Source organism: Neophocaena asiaeorientalis, unplaced genomic scaffold (genome assembly GCF_003031525.2).
Source record: "Neophocaena asiaeorientalis asiaeorientalis breed wild unplaced genomic scaffold, Neophocaena_asiaeorientalis_V1.1 scaffold89, whole genome shotgun sequence".
Classification (NCBI taxonomy): domain Eukaryota; kingdom Metazoa; phylum Chordata; class Mammalia; order Artiodactyla; family Phocoenidae; genus Neophocaena; species Neophocaena asiaeorientalis.
The window spans coordinates 3,924,820-3,946,951 of record NW_020172592.1 but is presented as its reverse complement, the minus strand read 5'-3'; the positions used below and the strand labels follow the sequence as shown (position 1 = coordinate 3,946,951).

The 22,132-nt window shown below is 38.5% G+C and overlaps 1 protein-coding gene across 1 annotated transcript in view; it reads right to left on the bottom strand.

Annotated features, from left to right (window-relative positions):
* Positions 1 to 22,132, bottom strand: part of DNAH11 (dynein axonemal heavy chain 11) — a 307,654-nt gene that overhangs the window by 52,007 nt on the left and 233,515 nt on the right. Inside the window, 2 exon segments of the mRNA XM_024738428.1 lie at positions 13,515 to 13,637; positions 14,842 to 15,077. Of these exon segments, the coding sequence (XP_024594196.1) occupies positions 13,515 to 13,637; positions 14,842 to 15,077 (359 nt within the window).

The following is a 22,132-nucleotide window of genomic DNA, read 5'->3' as shown; positions in this document are numbered from 1 at the left end:
AGCCTAGTGAGGTGTGTTACAGGATGGTCTTAATCGATAAGGACACCTTTCTTAGTCAATCTGCTTCTTTTTGACTGAAGACATATTCAACCATATCTACATTGACTGCACCATCAAAATTTCTCCCCTTAATGGAGCTTCCCTGTCCAAGGGTTTCCAAAACTGATCTCGCAAATAGCTTTGAGAAAATCTTTCTTTGCTAGTGTCATTCGCTATATTACTATTGGCCTAGATTTCAAGACTTTCATGATTGGCCCTTAATGGAAATTTCAAGACTGATGGTTTCATGTAATTACTGCCTGGGGTTCTCACACATAAGCCATTCCAAAGTTTATACTCATTTACATCTCCACCATAACAAAACTCATACTTTAAAATAAACCTCTGTGTACGTCGTCTTGTGATTTTCTGACTACTGCTCCATCTTGGTTTGAATTCATTCCTCCCTCGTGTAGTGACTCTGAGAAATGCCAGGTCTATCACGACCTTCTGTGATTTCACACTGAATTTGCTTATGAATTTTCACTGGGTTTTGATTCACATCTCATAAACTTCATTTTTTAACCACTAACCTCTATCCCCAGATGAAAAAGGAATTTAAACATTTTTTCACTTGAAAAATGTACATTTAAACGAACACTGAATGAATCAAGTCCAGTATTTTCATTACTGTTGTCTAATGGGACAGCTCACTGTGGCAGGGTTAGGAACTGCGGTACGCATTTCAGATTTGAGGTGTGTGCAGTGGGTGGGGATGGAGAGGGTACTTGAGAATCAAAACAAGCCCCTAGCAAGAAGGCTAACATATTCTACTGTACAGCACAGGGAACTCTGCTCAATACTCCGTAAGAACCTAACTGGGAAAAGAATCTGAAAAAGCATAGATACATGTATCTGTATAACTGAATCACTTTGTTGTACACCTGAAACTAACACAACATTGTAAATCAACTGTACTCCAGTGTAAAATAAAAAGTTAAAAAAAAAAAAAAAGAACCCAGATGACTAACACATTTGAAAGTCAGAGGTGTTCAGGCCTCATGGAGAAATCCCTGTAGAGGAGTTGAAGAATTCTTTCTGTAAATGGCCGGAGAGTAAGTATTTCAAGCTTTGTCAGCCACATACGTCTCTGCCATATATGCTTCTTTGTTGACAGCTCTTTAAAACCATCCGCAGCTCCTGGGCCACATCAAGACAGGCTGCTTGCCCATCACCACGCTACAGGGTCCACCAGTTAGTGGTATCAGCATCCTCTCCTCTCAGTGCAACAGCAGCTAATGCCACTGGACTACCCAGTAGCAGCAAGTTACAATTTTTCCAGTTAGCCACTACACCTAAGCGTGCTTCCCTCTCTAGGTTTCCGAGGAAAAAAAGGGAGGGACCAGCCAATACGGAGCATGAGGTTCTGGCAATTTTGCTTGTGGGTGCAGGTGACACTAGCTTTTAACTCATCAAATATGTATTAAACCAAACATCTCAGTTAGAGCCACACTCCATAAGGTGACTGACAGATGATTCTGTGGTTCTAAACCTCCCTTGCATACCCACATATGCCCTGAGGCATTCACACACCCCAGTGTGAGAACCAGAAATCCATCTGCTAGAGGGACAGAGCTGACTTTCTCTGTGAAGAGACAGTTAATCGGGGAACTTGCCGCGCTGATGGCAAAGAGAAGGATATCTGTCTATAAAACTAGTTTTCTATTTTGCTCTGAAACATTACTTTATAGGTTTACATTTCCCAGGGATAGTAAATTATCCTCAATTGGGGTGTTTATGATCTATGAAAGGCAAAAACTGCATAATGACTCAGTGGGTTTTGTCATTGCTGCTAGGTTAATTTTTGGTTAATCTCTGATCTGGGAAAAATAAACTGACGGCTAGCACTCTCTCTTGACTTGAAGGATCCAAAAAACAACGGAGTTAACCAGAGGGGTGGGAAAAGCAAACAATCACTGTGTTGTTTTTGTGAAAGACAGGAGTCCAGAGTTTGTAACTTCTAGAAAACACAGCAGGCAGCTCCGAGCGCTTGAAATGCAAAGCCAAGGAGAAGCAACAGCAGGTGTGGGAAGGGCAACCTGAAACTTGGACCTCTACTCTCTTCCAGCTATTCGGTAAAAACTGTAGTTCTTAACCCACCCTCCAGCCCCACGCCCCCCAGGAACAGGACTCGGGCCCCTGACACTGCATCGCAGTGAGAAGCAAGTGGGGCAGGGGTCTCTGAATGTGGGCTGGAATTGCTCCCAGAGGGTTTTTACTCATCCCTCCAAGGGACTGGGTTCCTCCTGCCCCCTTTTCTCTCTGGCTGAGAAGTGCTGGTTTGGACATGACAGACTGATTATATGAACTCGCAACTGAAATAAAACGGGTTTTCCCAGTAAAAACACCATATTTTAATTGGATAGGACAGAGAGTGAGCTGTCCACATTCTGTCTCACCTAGCAGAGTTGTAATTTTAGAGCCAGAAGGGCCCCTAGAGATCATTCAATGGATTATTTTTTACGGACCTTAAGGGTTTATGACTTGTCCAAGGTCATATAGCTTAGTGGCAGAGATGGGACCGGAACCTGGGTCTCTAGACTCCTAGTATAAAGTTCACTGCATCCCACTGCAGGGTAATTTGCTCTGTTTGATGACGACAGCTTGTAACCCTGGCCTCTGTGGACCTGTCTGACCACTGATCACAGGAGAGTGCTGAGAGAATATGGCTGACTCAGTAACAATCAATGACCACTAGAGAAAAAAAATATAAGGACACAGCTCAGAGGACATGCCCAGCTGATCTTTGGTTAGACATGCTGTCCTTGTTTATAAAAGAGACTAGCACTGATTATCGAGGTGCCCAGCCTGAACCCAAGGGCTATAATTTCTGATGGATATTTTCATAAAATGAATTACTTAATTTATAAAATTTTAAAAGTAAAAAACTTTACTTACAGAAGTTTTCTAACTTCTGGCTTTCAGGAAAAGAAAACATAATACTGAAGTATGCCAAAGTGCTCAGTGAATTATTGTAATGTTGAATGAGTTATTGTATAATAAAGACAATCATCTATAAATTGACTATAAATTTAGTTTTCCATGTGTCAGGCTGGCATAAAAATCAGGTACTTGGGAATTTCAAAATTCTTTCAAAGGTTATTCACAATCCAGCCAAAAGTTATCATGGGGATGAAAAGATCTGTAATTTCTTCAAGTCATGGGAGGTCATTACTATTTTGGAGGATGGATATGCAATTACATTTAAAATACTTGAAAATAATTTCTTGGCTAATGTTCACAGCATTTCTGTGATAGACTCGGGGGAACATCTCTCCCAATTCTCGGATTTACCTGAAAACCAGAATCTCTGTGAGTTGAGAGATGCAGCATCATCTCAAAATAACCAAGATGAGAGTCTGAAGTCTGAGATTACCATCTGCATTTCTTATTTCTGAGAAATATGTCTAGAAACTAAGGAAATGTCTTTCACTTCTGTTGGCACTGTTCTCAAGGTTTAGTGTAGCTCCTGTTGAAAACGCCCTCAGTCTTGGATCATAGAAACCTACATGAATTTCTCTAGTGATCAGATATTCTTACTACGTGAACAAACCTGCCATTATTTTTTATTGCCATGTAAAACCAGATATGGAAAAGCAGCAATATTCAATGTAGAATAAGGACTTGCTTCTGGGGCAGATCCAAGTCTTTACTAGGAATGGCTGCTGTAAAATGCTATTTTTAAAAAACATTGGCAAAACCTTTCTTACAACACAGTTTGGCGAGAAACTTTTGAAAATATTGTATTATTATACTGAAGGTTGTCCCTCTAGGATGGATGATTCAGAGAGCTAACACATTCTCTGAATAGGAGGAAGTCCATTCTCCAGGCCTCACCAGAGCTGCTTTGTCAAGGTGAAGAGATAGCAGGTGGGTTTTGAGATAAGTAAATAAAATAGTTCCAGGAGTTGGGGGAAAAAAACACACTCAGGAGAAGCAAAAAACCTTCTCAATAGACATCTAAAAGCCTTACTGCATGTCCTGCTGTTTCAAATGAAAAGCTTCTAGATTAGACTTGTGAGCTGCAATAGCCCTGGCTGGGCGCACAGCTGAAGGGTCAGGTGCCGTGCGGGCAGCCGGGAGGGGTTACTTAACAACCTCGGCAGGAAGGCCGGAGCGAGGTGGTCAAACCCGGCTCGGGAAGAAAGGATTCGGCTCAAAGCTGCACAGCTGGCCAGATGTTCAAGGAAAGGAAGGAAAGAAAGTCCTGAATTGAAATGAGTTGGCTCACTGCTTCATGCAGTTAATATAACCAATACGTCCTTCTTAAGATAAAAGCAAACTTCGATTCGAATTTTTAAAAAAAAGATTAAAGTCACAAGAGTCCAGATACCACTGAACAGGAAAAAAAAAAAAAGCGAAAAAAATCATAGCTTATTTCCCCTTTGATATACGTATATAGCCTATATGTATAAAACATACATGTTATATATATTTATAAATGTACTTCAATATATCCTTATTTAAACATTATAATGTAGCATGAAAAATGAAATTCTGGTTCCATTTGTATTGTTCTTTTTTTAGAAAATTGCTTTTTTAAAGAAAAGAATCTAAAGGTTATGAATCTGTGGCCCTGTTCGATATTTTCTTTCAGATAAAGTCAAACAATGTTAGCAAGATGAATGAGAAGATGTACTACCTGTAGACCCTGAATATTACACCTAAAATTTTTTAGATTGAATTTAGGGACAGCAAGGTTGCTGGAGGTTTTTTCTGCAATTAAACTTTGTTTTTTCAACTTTAGAAATTGGGAGAGACTAGAATGCCGAATTCTACCAGATGCGGGCTTGAACTGACTTGAAAATAAAAATATACTTACCCCTAGGGACATAATGAGAGAACTACATCACTCCAGTGTTTATTGAAAAACCATAAGCTTCCAGCTCAAGAGAGCGTGTTCTATTCAGTGTGGGGTTTAATTTAACGTGGTTCTATCTTAAATTTCGCCCAGGAACTCATTCAAAGAGATCCATAATCAACTACAGAACAAACGCATGGCAGCAACTCCAAGAGCAGCGACATAATCATAGTTAAACTGGAAACTTGCTAACTAAAACAATTCTTATTAATTTTAGCACAACCTTCAGGAAACTTAGTCATTATAAAATAAATACTATCTGTAAAATGCTGTCTCTCATTTGATTATTTCTATAAAAATGAAATTTCTATCATATAGCTAATATTTCTATTAGTTTTAAGTTTCTTTCTAGGAAATGCTACTTAAAAGACTATTACTAAAAGAGTAACCATATGAAGTTAAATATAGAATGAAGTATAAATTGTCTTTAAGAAACATTTATATGCTCAGAAACAAGCTGAAATACATCTTGCAGTAAGGTTACTCCAGCTAAAATTAAAGTTCAAAAAGTACTTCAGTAATATTTGGGGAGATTCGAAAGATTAAAGAGAGAGAATTTTATGAAGATGCTTTACAGATCAGCAGCTTCTCTAATATGTAAGCAAGTAAATTTGCTTTGGAAAAAATACGTGTTGATAAAACTTCCCAGATAGGTTTTCTGTCGATTGATACCATATGATATATTTTACTTAAGATTAGGATTATCTGGAGTTTGGTGGATTTAATTATTTGTAATTACCCAGCTGTTGTCAGCCTGTGGTCATTTTATGACTGGGTATCTACTGTGTGGGTCAGGTTCAACTGTATATCTTCTCAAACACAGATTTAATGTGCTATTGATGAAACCATTACTACAGCCAAATTAAAGTCTGGGCTGATGTATTGGTCCACAGGGAGCTGTCAGACATGAAAGGAGTAATTAGTATTCATTACTTCATACTGCACAACATTCCAATTATTAATGAACTTCAACTTTTGGACTATGCTGTATATATCACAAGCATCTTCTCAGACATTCATTATTAGGAAGAATAGACTAATACTGTTTTTTTTTTTTTTAAGGCCCCCAGAGCAAAGAGAACTAAAATAAACAAAAACACTATAAATAGCCAAAAACTTTCTGAGGGATGTGGCTTTCTCTCAGGAGTATGAAAGTATTATTCCACATGCCCTTGGAGAAGATGATACAGTACAGACATTCTGGGTAAATGCACCAGTTTTGCAATCCCTGCGGGTTGTTTCCTCTTTCTTTTGCTTGTTTTCAATGCTATTTTATCTTTACAATACAAAGGGTAACATATTTGTAACTCCACGGGATCTCAAAGAGTAACATAGAAATGTAAAGATAGAAGGAGATGGAAACAAAATCAAGTAAAATGTTCATTGTTCGAGATCAGAACAGAAAAGACCTATTAGAAAGCTGACAAACATGCAGATTAGTTTGGGATGGGATCAAGATAAAGTCAATAGTTTTCTGTTCCTGTTTACCGATGGGCAACTCTATTATTAAACAAAACCATATCAACATGTTTCTATTAATTTTGTTTTCCATTGTTTTCTCCCAGTTTTTATTTACTGTATTAAAAGAAAGGTAATTCCTATTTCTACCAATCCTTTTTTTTTCTATATCCACTTATAGGTTCCAAATGTATACATATTTTTAAAAAGTTCCTCTCTCGCTTTTAAAACTTACATGAAGGAACAAAAAAGCATTTGCTTTGCTTAAACATACTTCTTGTGAGGTAAAAACAATACAGTCACTAAAATACCAAATTTTATTCCAAAGTACTTTTAAAGCTTTTATGAATAAAACTTCTTAAAATTTGGAGTGTCCTCATTTTTTTTCACTCAGAAAAAGGGGTGGAGAAAAAAACCCAGGTGGTAGGAATAGTTCCTCATAGGAAGAGGTAGCTAATAGTATCAAATATACAAATCTTTCGTGTTATTAAAAAAAACAGCAGAAGAATGAAAGTTCCTAACTCAGTTCTCTGGAAGACTTCACAACCCTTAAACACTATGGTGAGCACGTAAATGTGTACAGCTTTGGAAAGCAATTTGCCATTTTCTTTTAAAGCTTACTGTGCGTACTCTCTAGAACCCAACTATTCTACTCCAGAATATAAACTCTGAAGAACCCCTTGCTGTGCGCACCTTTAGATACGTATATGAGTATTCAGTATGCTAATATTCATAGCAGCATGTCTTGAAATAGCAAAAAAATCGGAAAATCACCTAAGGGTCCTTCAATAAAAATATTCAATAAAGTGAGAAAGAGCCACGCCACTGAATATAACAGTGAAAAAAATGAGATTAGAGTTAAATGAAAAGAATTAGAGCTAAAAGCAAGAATATAGCTAAGTCTTAGAAGCATAATATTGAGTAAAAAAATTCAAGCCCCTTTTAACTATATAAGCTATGATGGAGTTTTATAAAGTCCCAAATCAGACAAAAATAAACAGTACATTGTTTTGGAAAATGCATATATATGATAAAACTATTTTAAATAAAGTAATGAAGTGATGATGAAATTTAAAATACTGACTATCTTTGGAGATGAGGCAGAATTAGAAACGAGAGGAGCACAAAGGTGGATTAAAGAATACTGGTCATCTTTCAGTTCATAATTTGAATGGCAGATACCTGTCTAAATTATTATTATGATTTATAACTTCTATATATTATATATTTTATATGTATCAGTATTAAATAATAAAATTTAAATAACCAAAACCCTCTACTGCTTTTAGGTGGCAACTTAAAACATCAAAAGATATGACGGATTCCTCCCCTCCCCACCCCTCCCTTTTGCTGATACGCTTTGTGACTCAACTCATGGTTCATCCACACTTGCCATGTCTGAAAGACAAGGTCTTACTTCACTAGGTCTGTTTGAACATCTGGTCCATGCTCCCAATCACCCACACACTATACCCATCACTCGTTAAAGATTCAAGGGAAATAATACATATTGAATATCTGTATGTGTCATGCTTTTCGTAATTTTTTCCTCACTAGATGACAAAACATAAACAGAAAAACAGGTTAACCAAACTTACCCCCAATCACCAAACTAGAGTGCAGCAGACTAAGATTTGACCCAAGTTCCATCTTACTACTTGAACCCCAATGTTAGTTTCTAACAACAACACACAGTGCATAAACCCCACCTCATAGTCGTAAAAGTCTCTCTTGAAAATGCACAGGTAGCAACCAAGACAATGGGTTGAGCACTGTATTTACTTTCGTTCCCTTTCTTTCCCTTCCCATTGTATTTACTTTTCTTCCCTATGGAAATGATGGAAAGACGCATGCTTAAAGAAACAATGTTTCTTTAAGGGTGGAAGGGATAGTTGTATACCTGAACCTAACACAATGTTGTAAATCAACTATACTCCAATATAAAATAAAAATTAAATAAAAAAAGAAAGAATGAATTAAAAATCATGTTAAAAGATAAGAAAAAGTACAATGAGTGGAAATTTAAAAGTTGAGGCATTAAAGAAAGTGATGAGAAACTTAATGGAAAATATTAGCAAAAGTTAACAACAGGCATTCACGGAAGGCTAATTAACATATCCTTATTAACAATAAAATATAAAACAAAGCAGCAATGAAATAAGGATTCTATTATTTGATGTTTCTATTGGCTCTTGCTCATGGTGCCTTATTTCCTCGTGTGTTCTGTGATTTTTGTCTGTGAACTCATGTACCGTTGAATTAGATCTTTCACAATCCTCTAAAGTCTAGATTGACAGACATTATTCCAAAGAGGGTCTTCGTTTGCTTCTGCCAAGTGCACTAGGGTGTGACCAACCCAAGGCCACTTTAAAATAAATTAATGGTTTGAGGTATTTTAGGGCACGCAAGTAATAAAAATTTGTCTTGGGGCTTCCCTGGCGGCACAGTGGTTGAGAGTTCACCTGCTGATGCAGGGGACATGGGTTTGTGCCCCGGTCCGGGAAGATCCCACATGCCATGGAGCGGCTGGGCCCGTGAGCCATGGCCGCTGAGCCTGCGCGTCCAGAGCCTGTGCTCCGCAACAGGAGAGGCCACAATGGTGAGAGGCCCGGGTACCGGAAAAAATAAATAAATAAATAAATAAACAAACAAACAAACAAACAAATAAATAAAAATTTGTCTTAAACATTCATAAGAAAGATGGATGTGGTAAGGAATTCTCTGGGGATATTTTTCCATCTCTTCCCAGCACCAAAGTACAGAAAGGAAAGTTTCCTTTCTGTAGTGCTGGGTTTTGCCCTTAAATAGAAGGTATGGCCCCTTGACGCTCTAGCATTAAGCAAGAATCTCTTAGCAGACTCCACACCCTGAATAGGCCCTAGACTTGGTCCAAGCTCTGTACATCCATCAAAACAGAAACCCAGTATTATCAGGTTTTAGCAGGTACCCTCAGGAAAAAAACAGCTTTGGTGTTCCTTATCTTTCTAGTTCCTGCTTTTTGGTCACACTTTTTTTTTTTTTTTTGGTCAACTGAGTGATACATTTCAAAAAGTGTTTTTAATAATGTAACTAACATATTTAGTTGTTTTCCAGTATTCACATATCTAATCTGCCACAGTGCCAGAAATAAAAGTCTATGTTTTTATTGTTTTGTTTTTATTTTAGTTAACCACATTTTAAAAGGCATATAGTATGATTCTTTTCCATAGAGAACTTGTAATCTAATAAGGATATATAAGAGAATTTAAGCATATTTTAAGAATGACATATAAAGTCAAAATGACAGTCACACAGTATAGCATGTAGTATGCATGGGAAGCATTAAATGCAGAAAAGTTAAATTCCCATTTGATTGACTGAATAGCAGTTAAATTCCTAATGAAGTGAATTTGGGATTTGCATTGATAGAAAAGGTAAATAAAATAGCACATTATAGAAAGGGGGATTATCTGTGTGAAGTAATGAAAAATGAGGTTGGTAAAAGGAAACTCAGTAGTATCAAACAGGTGAAGCATTTTGCAGGTTTCACAGAAAAGCTTTAATTCAATTCAAAGTAATTGACAATAGAGAATTCTTAATGGGAGTGATGAAACGAGCAATATTAAAAAAAATTATTTTAACCACTCTCTGGGTTGGAGAGAAGTAAGTAGAGAAAGGATGTAAAGGGATCACTACAGTCAGCATGAAGAAATGAATGGCCTAAACTACACTGTAAGGTACAGATATGAAAACAAAACACAAATGAGAAAATAAACAGAGTTTAGGGGAAAAACAGAATGGAAGAGTAGGAAGAGTCAGATTGGCAAAGGAGAATTCATAGGAATTCTACTGAAAGATGGTAGTGCCTATGTATTTGGAAAATCTGGTTAAGAAACTAGGTTTCCATGCATTAAATTTCATATAGCCTTGAGCATCCAAGAAGACAGTGACTAAGCTCTTTCAGGCCCCATTTTTCCATTCTGTGAAGTGAATGTTCCCTGTTCTGACTATATAGCATCTCCATAGATAATCACATCTTCCACGGTGCTTAACCAACTCTCTATGGAGATGTTCCCCAATCTACATGCTCAGCCAAGATTTTAAGCTCCATACTCACGTATTCCATGGCTTCTTAGACTTTTTCGAGAATGAGTGTTTAAAGTAGCACCTCAATCTCTGAATGTCTAATAAGTGAAATAGTTACCTCTTTCCCTGCACTTACTCCTATTCCTATATCACATCTCTCCATAAACCATACCATCATTTAACCTGGCAGAAGACTGGAAATCACCTTGAACCTTCCTTTTCCCTACTAACAAAATCCCATTATTGACCATGAACTGATGATATTAACTCCTTGAGAATTCTTTGGTTTGCCCTCTCCTCTCCACCTCTACTGTCGCTGGCTTAGTTTAGGCTCGTATCATGTCTCAACTGGAATATTGCAATTGTTTGCTAATTGGATGGACCCTGGCTTTAGGTCCACGTGCCTTCAATCAATACTCCACACAGCCAACAGCGTCCTTTCAAAAACGTAAATCTGATCTCATTATTCCTAACATGCTTAAGAGTCTTCACTAGCTTCCCCACTGACTTATGCTCATAATTTTCAAGTGAAAATATGGAAAGTCCAGATGTGTTACTCCAGGAAGGCAAGGTCGTTTGGTCAAAAACCACTGCTGTTGTCAACTAGTGTTACTGATAGGAACGGACCCCTTTAATGTCTTTGGGGAAAAAGCATTATCACCCAAGGCCAACCTATGGTCATCTGTGGGTACACAAGGATGTCAACATTCTGGGTACTGATAATCCAGTCTCATCTCTCTGAGTCCATACACCTCCCTTTCCCACCCCCAGAATGGGGCTTTCTACATATTTGAATCCTAACTGCAGGTCCCCAAAGCTGTTGGGCTGTTTTGTGTGTTTTGCTATTTGGTATTAGCTCTCTTGTTCCAGAATTCCCTTCTCCCAGTCTTCTGTCTGACAAATGCCCACTCACCTCTCAACTCACATTAAATGTAAATGTAATCAAACGCAATTTTTTCCACAAAGCCTTCCCGGGTCTCCACTATGGAGCTGATGATTCCTATCATGCATACTTCTATCATCACACCAATGGCAAGCATTACTTTTACTGTTTGTAGGTCTGACCTTCCCCTAAGGAAATGTAGCTCCTTAAGGGCAGGGTCTGTACCTTATCACGCTTTGAATCTCCAGCCCCCAGTACAGTGCCTGGCATCTAGCAGTGCTCAGAGAAGGTTTATTCAGTGACTAACAGAATATGAAATGACTCAGATTCTCTGAATAAAGAAACTCTAAAAACATCTAAAGAAACGGGAGATAAACATCTAAATTTACCTTCATAAAAGTGGTTGTTTCCACACGTAAGAGTTTAGGAGCTAAAACTGTGACGGTAACAACTGCATGCAATAAACACCGTTTGTTATATTCTTACATATCATTTAAAATTCTCTTGACCTTCTAAAAAAAGCTAGAGTGATATGAGCAATTCTATAAAGCCTAATAGAGAGTGCTTATTCAGGAAATATTATTAATTTGGAATAAATTGTCCTGCTTTGATATTTTGTGATAAAGAATTTGATGCTTTATGAAAAATAATTTGTTTCTGAAATAAAATAAAAACCCTCTGGGGTTCTTACTTACACTTAACTATAACCACACTGAGAAAAAAGTCAGGACTGAAGTTTATCAGGCTCTGGAAATTTCAGATTATCAAAAAAAAAAAAAATATATATATATACACATAAATACAGAGAGAGAGAGACCAATTTTCTTACACCTAAATTGTGTTATTGAAGGTCCAAGTTAAAGCTAAGAGAATATTATTTCACTGACAAAACTTCTAGGTCTTCATAATAGAGTCAGAACCTTAATAACAAGGATTTCACTTTAGTGACATTCAAGATTCTACACTGTATCTTTAACACATCAGACACAGCTACAATTATATTTATGTTAGAGCTGCAGTTTGTCAAGTGCATTATTAGATTGTTCTAAATGCATGTCTGGGTAAATTTTGGTTTATTAAACAATTATAAGTTGTCACTCACTATAAATGGATTTAGTTGGTGAGTTGTATAATAAATACTAATCAGTTAGAGACTTTTTACAAAATAGAAGTTAGTCACCCTTAAATAGGCCTATTTCCACTTAAAACTGACAGGAATAATCTAGTGATGAAAAGGGAGACAAGACACCTTTGAGGCAGAGAGTGGGTATCAAAGAAGAAGGGTGTTGGGGAAGTTCTGAATTACACCTTTGTGAAGAGAGAAAAAAAAAAAAGAGAAGGAAATCCACTGAAAGAAGCCTAATCAATGTTGATTTCTTGAGTGAAGAGGCACAGAGAGCTGTGGGAATGTCACAATCTCCCCTGAGCCCCACACAGGCTCAGAGACATAAGTGCTGCATCTTAACTTTTACACATTTATAGAAAGTGTGTGATGCCCCCTTGGAAACGGCTTCGCTGGCCCTGGGAGAATGTCCTGGACAGCCAGTGTCCGGGGGGATGGCAGCATTCGGAACATCACGTAGAGTTCACCAAGGGTGTGCCCAGTCCACCACTGCCGGTATGCGGATCATCTTACGGGTCCGCTAATGAACTCTTTTCTTTCTAATGGTTATATATATTTTGAATGTATAGGGAAAGGCAGAACCAACACAGTAAACCCATGATTTCGTAGATGCTATGACTTGGGGTAAGGCTGAGTTAAAAAAAAAAAAAATAGAGTGGATTTAAAATAGTTTTTTAAAAATATTAAGTAAATAAGGATACAAGCAATATGCAGTTAAGGCAAACATACTAAAGGTGTTTTGCAAAGTACTGAAGGTAGAAAAACATTCAACTAATAAAGGAGCTAATGAAGGAACAACTAATAGAGGAGGAACTTACTCTCAGATTTGTGACAATGCATTTTTGGAATCTATAAATCAGGAATTGGGTAACATGAATCTAAATCCACCAAACAAAGAGTCTGAACATCTGGATCACGTCAAGGTTGCTTTGGTCTTAGAATGCAGGAGGCTTGGAATGGAAACTCAGAAACATCACCAAGAATATTCCCATAGATTACACGTGATTATGAGGCCAAGAAATAGAAGCTGATGATCAAACTCATATGTAGCACAAAATGTATGTTAAAAATTCAATAATACTTACTTTCCTCTTTTAATTGTGTTCCTGCCAAGCAATGGATCAAGGACTGGATCTATCGTTTCCTCAAGGTTTTCAAGTAAGATGACATCTCCAAAGGCCAAAGCGGTTTCAATGTCATTCAAAAACCTTAAAGTTCAGTCAGAATCAAGAAAAAATGTAAATGAGCACAGGGAAAGTGTTCAAAATTATTTATACTCAACTGTACTTCATTTAATGTAAATACTTTAGATGGAACAAACTAACTTAGAGAAAACTAAATATTTTATAAAGTAGTGTTTTCTTCAACTGGAATACATGGAAATTAAAGATTAGATTTTGAGGTAAATTTCAGTTATATTTTTCCAAGTGAAATTCAGTAGCGTGAACTAATGAGTCCATGTAAAAATTACTTACTTTTGATAGTAATCATGGTTGAAATAAATGTAACCTACCCAAACATTATAAATTTAAATTTACTCAATAGGTCCTCTTTTGATAAAAAAAAAAATTAAAATTATATTAAATGCCTTGTGGCTTTATCAAATTTTCATTTTTTAAACATTTAGATTCAGTCATGTAAAGTGGTGAACTATCTTTTTATTTCATTCCCACTCTCCAAAAATAGTTTCTCCTATTCAAAAATAATTTCCTCCAAGTATTCAGATAAGCAGAGACCATTTATCTGCACGATTGCAGACATTCTTTATTCCACTTTACATGTCAAAAGATGATGGAGGGGTGAAGTGAAGTATCAGTATGACTAAAATTATTTATTCTGCATTAACTGAAGACCAACTACATACCAGAGAGCTTTCTACTTATCAGAAAACACTATCATGCGGACCGAGAGACAGAAAATCTCAGAGCAGATTCAGTTCTCAAAAGTGACATGTAAAGCTTGACTAAAAAATTATCTACAGGCACTCTGTTGGGAATTGAGCCATGTTAAATACCCACTGTAGGCGAAGTACATATTCAGGAATATAACTGGAACCACTGTTAAACCTATAGGTGCAGCTGACAATTCTTGGGTTACCATATGCCAAAGTCCTAAACAAGGATTATAATACATTGTATTACCATTCTTGGCCTTAGGAAATTTTTCCTCTCACGTTCAGTGTTTGTTCTAAGCTTCCAACTAATTTCTTCTTCAGGTAAGTGGATGCCACCCAGCGTAAATGCCCTTTCAACAGAGATACTTTATGGGAAACGGGAGCAGGCAGATAAACAAGTCGTACCAAACTATCACATTTCAAAGTGGCAGCGAGGTCTAAGAAATGCCAGGACTTGGTAAAAGCCAGACCCATTTCCGGCAGCTCAACGGAAAGTCAACCCTTCAGGTTTCACATACCCTTTCCGGCCCACATGTGTGATTTTCAGGTCAGTTCCGTACTTGTTCTTGATCCACTTAATCCCCTGCTGCTGGGGATCTATCAGCAGGGGCCAGCGCTCGCAGTGTGTTAGGATAGCCGCGTTCTCCGTGGACATTCTGTCACTGGGCAGTCCTTCATTATTCCAGGTGGCAACCGTGGCATCATCCGTCAACAAGGCAATCATGCCCAGGCCTTCAGTTATTGGGATGGAGACCTTTAAAATCAGAGTTGAAGGCAATAAACTGTCAGTGTGGCAGAGCACAACAGACAAGAGAACAACAGATCAAAGCCCAAAGAACACATACAAATTCCCCTGACTCTCAACAGCCAAATAAAACTCCCATCATGAAATACAATTCGACCCGATAAGCCCCCTGTTCACCTCTTGGAATTCTGTCCACTGCAGCATCCAACATCTGATTTGTTCCTGCATCTATCTGGCTTCAGGCAAAAGGGACTTTGCCCTCTATACACACCTATAGCAGCCCCAACAAGGTGAGAGTGAATTTAGACTCCAGCAAGGATGGCAGGACAACAGAAATGTATAATATTTGCCCAGTGGAGTAATCATCCCACATAAGCAATGCTACATGGCACTCTCTTGCTTCCAGCATTTCATCTTTCTTCTACAGATCAACACTACAGAGAGATGACTTCTCTCTCTGGGGTGGGTTCATGGAATCTATTCAGTCCGCTGGAACTCCGGCAGCTTGTGGTGGTACCCAGCAACTTCGACTACAGCCTCTCCTCTGAGAGGGAACTGTCTACAGTGTGACTGTGAAGAGAAGCATTACAAAGTGGGGAGTTGTTGGGGGAGGGATAAATTAGGAGTACGGGATTGACAGATGCAAGCTATGTTACATAAAATAGATAAGGAACAAGGATTTACTGTATAACCTAGAAAACAATATTCAATACCTTGTAATAACCTATAATGGAAAATCACCTGAAAAAATATAAATACATAACTGAATCACTTTGCTGTACACCTGAAACTAACAAATATTGTAAATCAACTATACTTCAATAAAAAATTGTTTTACAAAAGAAAAAAAACCAAACTTGCCTCCTTTAAAAGAGAGAAAGAAGAAACCTATTTTTTTTTTGAAACCTGTTTTAAAGATAAGCATGAGTTTTTTACAAAAGTGGACTGATTTTACAAAAAATAAATAAGATTCTAGAAAGGAATTTATTAAGGAATTTATTCGATCAGTCATCAACGACCAAACGTTTATTGAGCACCTCCTACATATGTGTGGAGACACCACTATCAGCAAGATGAATAAGGAACTAGTCCCCTGGCTGGGTAAGGGGGCTAACATGGAAACATGCCTCCATAAGAGAGGGCAGTAAGAGCCCGACCTGGATGAAGTAGGCAGGGGAGGCTGTAGCAGCAGTAGGGGTTTGATTTCTTGGTTGCCCACAAAGCTTCAGCAAACAGAATGCTGGAAGAATTCCCACAATAAAGCTGGGATGCAACGTGAGGTTAGTATAGGAAAAGTTAGCATAATATGTCTACTGTTCCTACTGACAATGGTATCTTATAAATAAAGCAAACTCTACCTCCTAGTGATAGGAGCAAGCAGCCTTGATATCTGACTCCACAGGCAAATCGCTCTCTTACAGAATTAGCATCCTCTTATTAGCAAGAACTCCATGGCTTTAATTTCTTAACTTCTACTTAATACAAAGAACTTGAAACAACTAGAGGCTTAAAATAACTTTAATTTCTGATGCTATAAAGAATAAGCGTGTAGATCTTGTGTCCGAATTCAACAATTTGAATTGTTTGAGCACCTACTGTGTACAGAGTACAGTTCAGGGGATCAAAGAGAAGTCCCCCTTTGTTAATGGCCACTTTAACCTAGCAGGGGAAACAAAGCAGGTAACTCACACTATAGAATATCATAAATACTTTAAAATACGTTGAGACTTAAATTTTTAGAAACAAAGTTTAGGATATTTGCTTTACAGTATGATATTCAAATAGGCAGTTGTGTGACACAGAGAAATTTTTCCATCAAAAAATTTTTTGATAGTTGCAATACAGTTATCACTTTCACAGTAATTTTAACCTAGGTTTAGAGTGGGGAAAATCAACCTCAATTCATATGTTATCTTCTTTTTAATCCACTCTTCTTTGCACAATTCCTTCAAGGAGTCTGCAAAAACAGAAACCAAGTGCGAAGAGGGAGTCCAAAGTCAGCCTAGCAATTCAGTGAGAATCCATTTAATTGCTTCATTTTAAATAGTGCAGCATGTGGTCAGTCAAGATGGAGCTGAAAAAAAAGGGAAACAGCCTCCCCTCTTAAGAAGTTTTACTAGAGGGAAAAGAACAGGTTGGAAGCACATACCCTGAGCCAAGCTAGACTAATCCTAACACCGAACGCCTATTAGGATCCTCTGAGAATTGACCAAGTGGTATATTCCAAAGGATAAAAGGGAACTTCCTGATGAGGTAAGACTCCCAGTTTCTTTTAATATGACGGTAACAAAACAACCAGTATTCGTAAGGTTTTAAGTGCTTACAAAATTTACTCTTATACTTACACTCTGTTCATTGCCTCACTTAAGTCTTACTGGAGTTCTGCCAAGTAGATGTCTCTCTCACTCTCTTTTTGCTCAGGACACTGAAGCTTAGAAAGGTTAACTCCATGTATAATACTTCCATGTATTGGCTCTGACTATAAACTGCTAGGTCAGATTAATGAGTGGAGCGCAAATGCCTCCTTGAACCTGTCCATGTCTTCATTTGTCTGCCTAGCAGACGATAACTTTGGAAACAATTTTGGGTAACAATTTTATTTGGACCCTCAAGGCCACGTACGCCCACTGTCCCTGTCCTTTTCAGTTACCACCACGCTGCTCTGTTTCTTCCCCATGCCATCCCCACTGTCACACTTTCTGACAACTGTTCCCACACATCCTATAGTATCCTAGTCCTATTTGGGCCAAACTCTCTAGCTCCCTCTACCTGCTTGTCTCAGCTAAAACCCAGCTCTTCACTAGGGCAGTGGCTCTCAACCCCAGGCTGTATATTAGAATCACATGAGAGCTTTCAAAGCTGCCAACATACCCCCCACCCCCAATCTCTAATGATTCAATTTCAATTGGCACCTATATGTTTTCAAAGTTCACTCCTACATGATTTAAATGTGCAACTGGAGTCCAAGAACCAATGCTCTAGGGTCTCACTTCCCTTGCGGGCTTTCTTAAGTAGACAGTTCATTTTCTTAATATTCCCATTACTGAAAAAATGTGTGTGGGTAACAGTGGTCATTCTTCTTACTCCCCTGCACATCATTCCAAGACCACAGCTCTTCCGTCCTTGAGGAAAAATGCCACCTCTGAGGCCCATGGAGTCCAGCTCTACAATCCTCTATGGTATCCTCCTCATATTAAAGCCTTAGCCACTGGTCCTTCTCACTTTCCAAGTTTGGCTATCAATCTGTGACAACCTCAGTGCTCATGGAGATGACGAATCCACTCTCCAGCCTTGACATCCTTCATGCCAAAGCTCTACATTTCCTTTCCACTCTAGCATTCTGGGGGAGGAGGCAGAGGGAGGGGAAAATATCAGAACCCGCTGGGAAGATCACACAACACCCCCATGCCTAGTCTCCCTTGCATACCCCACACCCTCAATGATGTTGGTATATTTTGGAAGGGTATTACACCATCTCCTTCTTTAGATGGAAATGCTATCCCAGACCTTGTAATAATCTGAAACTGTTTCATTATTGAAATCTAAACATCGAATACCCAATTCTTTAACCATGATTATCTATACCTCTCTCATACCTTTAAATATAATATCTACTCTTACCAATAGCATTAAGACATGCAGTCCTTTACCCATCACCTATTTTTCATTGTGGCAAAACATACATATCATAAAATTTGTCATTTTAATGTGTACAGTTCAGTGATATTAAGTACATTCACATGGTTGTGCAATCACCATTACAATCCATCTCCAGAATTTTTTCATCTCCCCAAGCTGAAACCTCATACCTATTAAACAGTAACTCCCGTTACCCCCTGCCCCCAGCCCCTGGCAACGACCAGGGTACTTTCTTTGTCTATGAAGCTGACAATTTTAGGTACCTGATATAAGTGGAATCACACAATATTGGTCCTTTTATGACTGGCTTATTTTACTTAACATAACATCTGCAATGTCCATCCAAGTTGTAGCATGCGTTAGAATTTCCTTCCTTTTTTAGACTGAATAATATTCCACTGTGTGTATACGCTACATTTTCTTTATCCATTCACCTGCTGATGGACACTTGGATTTCTTCTACCTTTTGGCTATAGTGAATAATGCTGTTATTAACAGATGCACAAGTATCTGTTTGAGTCCTTGCGTTTGAGTCCTCGCTTTTCCTTCCTTTGGGTAGTAGATCCCCCAGAGTGGAACCGTTGGATTATAAGGTAATTCTACATTTAGCTTTTTGAGAAACTCTATCATATGTTTAACCACTTTTTTTTAACATCTTTATTGGAATATAATTGCTTTACAATGTTGTATTAGTTGCTGCTGTATAACAAAGTGAATCAGCTATGCATATACATATATCCCCATATCTCCTCCCTCTTGCGTCTCCCTCCCACCCTCCCTATCCCACCCCTCTAGGTGGTCACAAAGCACTGAGCTGATCTCCCTGTGCTATGCAGCTGCTTCCCACTAGCTATCTATTTTACATTTGGTAGTGTATATATGTCCATGCCACTCTCACTTCGTCCCAGCTTACCCTTCCCCCTCCCGTGTCCTCAAGTCCATTCTCTATGTCTGCGTCTTTATTTATGTCCTGTCCCTAGGTTCATCAGAACCATTTTTTTTTTAGAATCCATATATATGTGTTAGCATATGGTATTTATTTTTCTCTTTCTGACTTACTTCACTCTGTATGACAGACTAGGTCCATCCACTTCACTATAAATAATTCAATTTCATTTCTTTTTATGGCTGAGTAATATTCCATTGTATATATGTGCCACATCTTCTTTATCCATTCATCTATTGATGGACACTTAGGTTGCTTCCATGTCCTGGCTACTGTAAACAGTGCTGCAACGGACATTGTAACCATTAACTTTTAACTACACTCACATCTCTACCGAACCTAAACAGAGCCTTCCTTTCCTTAATCATTTTTCTGACTGTCACACGACTGTCCCTGTCTTCTTTTCCTTCTGGCTTATCTGCCTATAAATCTTGTACCCTGGCTGAAATAAACATTCTCTGTCTTCTCTTTCTGCTCCCAGACTGTGAGTATTGCTACAAATTTATCCTTTCCAAATTCATCTTTGGTTTCCTAAAGCTGCTTGGCAACACTTAACATCTACTCTCCAACTGCTCTCGATGGGTATTTTTGATGTTTTCACCACCCTCCTCCCAGCGTTCTTTGAGTTTCAATTTTCTTATCTTTGGCCAGCTGGCACTGCAATTTCCAGCTTCCCTGAGAGAAGAGAGACCAGCAGCTATGACTACATCAGCTTTCTTTCCCTGTATCAGTATCTCTGCCTGTGTCCACCTTTGTCTCCTTCCCTCCCACCTAAGTTGAAGGAGTCTTGCGTCTTCTACCTGAGGGTCATTCCATTTTCCTCTATTCTGATCCCTTCTTCTCAATTTCTGATGGATCAGGCCTCTTCCCCCTTTTATCATCAGCAATTCCTTTTCCATTCCTTCTCTGGAAGCATAGAAACGTGCTCTAGTCTCATTCATACTGAAAAAACAAACCCTTCACTTACTTAATGTCTCTAACTAGGCACTTCTGTTCATCTCCTTCTCTTCACAGGCAAATTCCTACAAGAACAATCTGCTTTTCCTGCCTCCTTTCCTCACTTCCTGAATAACTCAGGCTTCTGGCTCGTTACATCTTCGTGGTCACAAAAGAACTTCACATTACCAAGTCTGATGACACTTTTAGTTCTTAGTTCTTTTCTCACTTGTCTCTATGGCTTTTGCATCACTGACCATCCCCTATGACAGCATTCTTGCCTGGGGCTTCTCCAGTCTCTGACTGGCCTTCTTCAACTTCCTCGACTTCCTGTTTACATGTCAGCACTGACTCAGCTCCCTTTGCTCTAAACCTCTTCCCTAGAAGATCTCACCACACCTATGGTTCCAAGAACTACCTTATATCAATGACTCCCAGATATGACTCCCATCCAACAGCACTCTTGTCCAGCTCTCTACTGGTTATTGACACTTGAATGTTTCAAAGACACCACAATGTTTCTAAAACCAAACTCTTTGTCTTTTCTCTCAAACTAATTGTATTGTATTTTATTTTTTTAAGCCTTATCCATATTTTAATCTTATTTAAATGTGCTTACATACATATGTTTTTAATAATGTAATGTCACCACTTTCTAAGGCCCCCAAATTCCTTTGAAATACTTTAAAAAATTTTTTTTAAATTTAATTTTATTTATTTATTTTTGGCTGTGTTGGGTCTTCTTTGCTGCACAAGGGCTTTCTCTAGTTGTGGCGAGCGGGGGATACTCTTCGTGGCGGTGCATGGGCTTCTCATTGCGGTGGCTTCTCTTCTTGAGGAGCACACGGGCTCTAGGCACATGGGCTTCAGTAGCTGTGGCACTCGGGCTCAGTAGTTGTGGCTCGCGGGCTCTAGAGCACCAGCTCAGTAGTTGTGGCGCACAGGCTTAGTTGCTCTGCAGCAGGTGGGATCTTCCCGGACCAGGGCTTGAACCCGTGTCCCCTGCCTCGGCAGGGAGATTCTTAACCACTGCGCCACCAGGGAAGTCCTCTCAAACTAATTTTTAATCTGAGGGAATAGCACCATCATCTATTTACTTTCTCCCCATCAATCCATTGCATTGTTTCATCAGCTCTTCTTCCTTGCCCCCTCTGGAATCACTCCCCGGCTTGCCATGTCTACTGTCATCACTTTGTTCAGTTCATTGTCTTCTGGACCGTCATTCTAACAGATAACAATAGTCTCTTCCCCCTCCAAGTCCTGTTCCCTCTGTGGCCAGTGTGAGCTTTCAAATGAATAATCTGATCATGTCACAGACCTGCTTAAAATCCTTCAATGACTCCCCATGCCTCGGATTAAGTTCAAACTTCTTTTCTTAGTTTATTATATGGGGTTATAATATGGCCCCTCACTAATTCTGTAATGTTCATCTGTATTGTCCATTTTATAATTATACATCAGTTCATCTACAGTTTCTAAGTTATTTAACATTCTAACACTTAAATCACTTGGAACTCTTTTTATTTAACATGAAGCCGTGAAG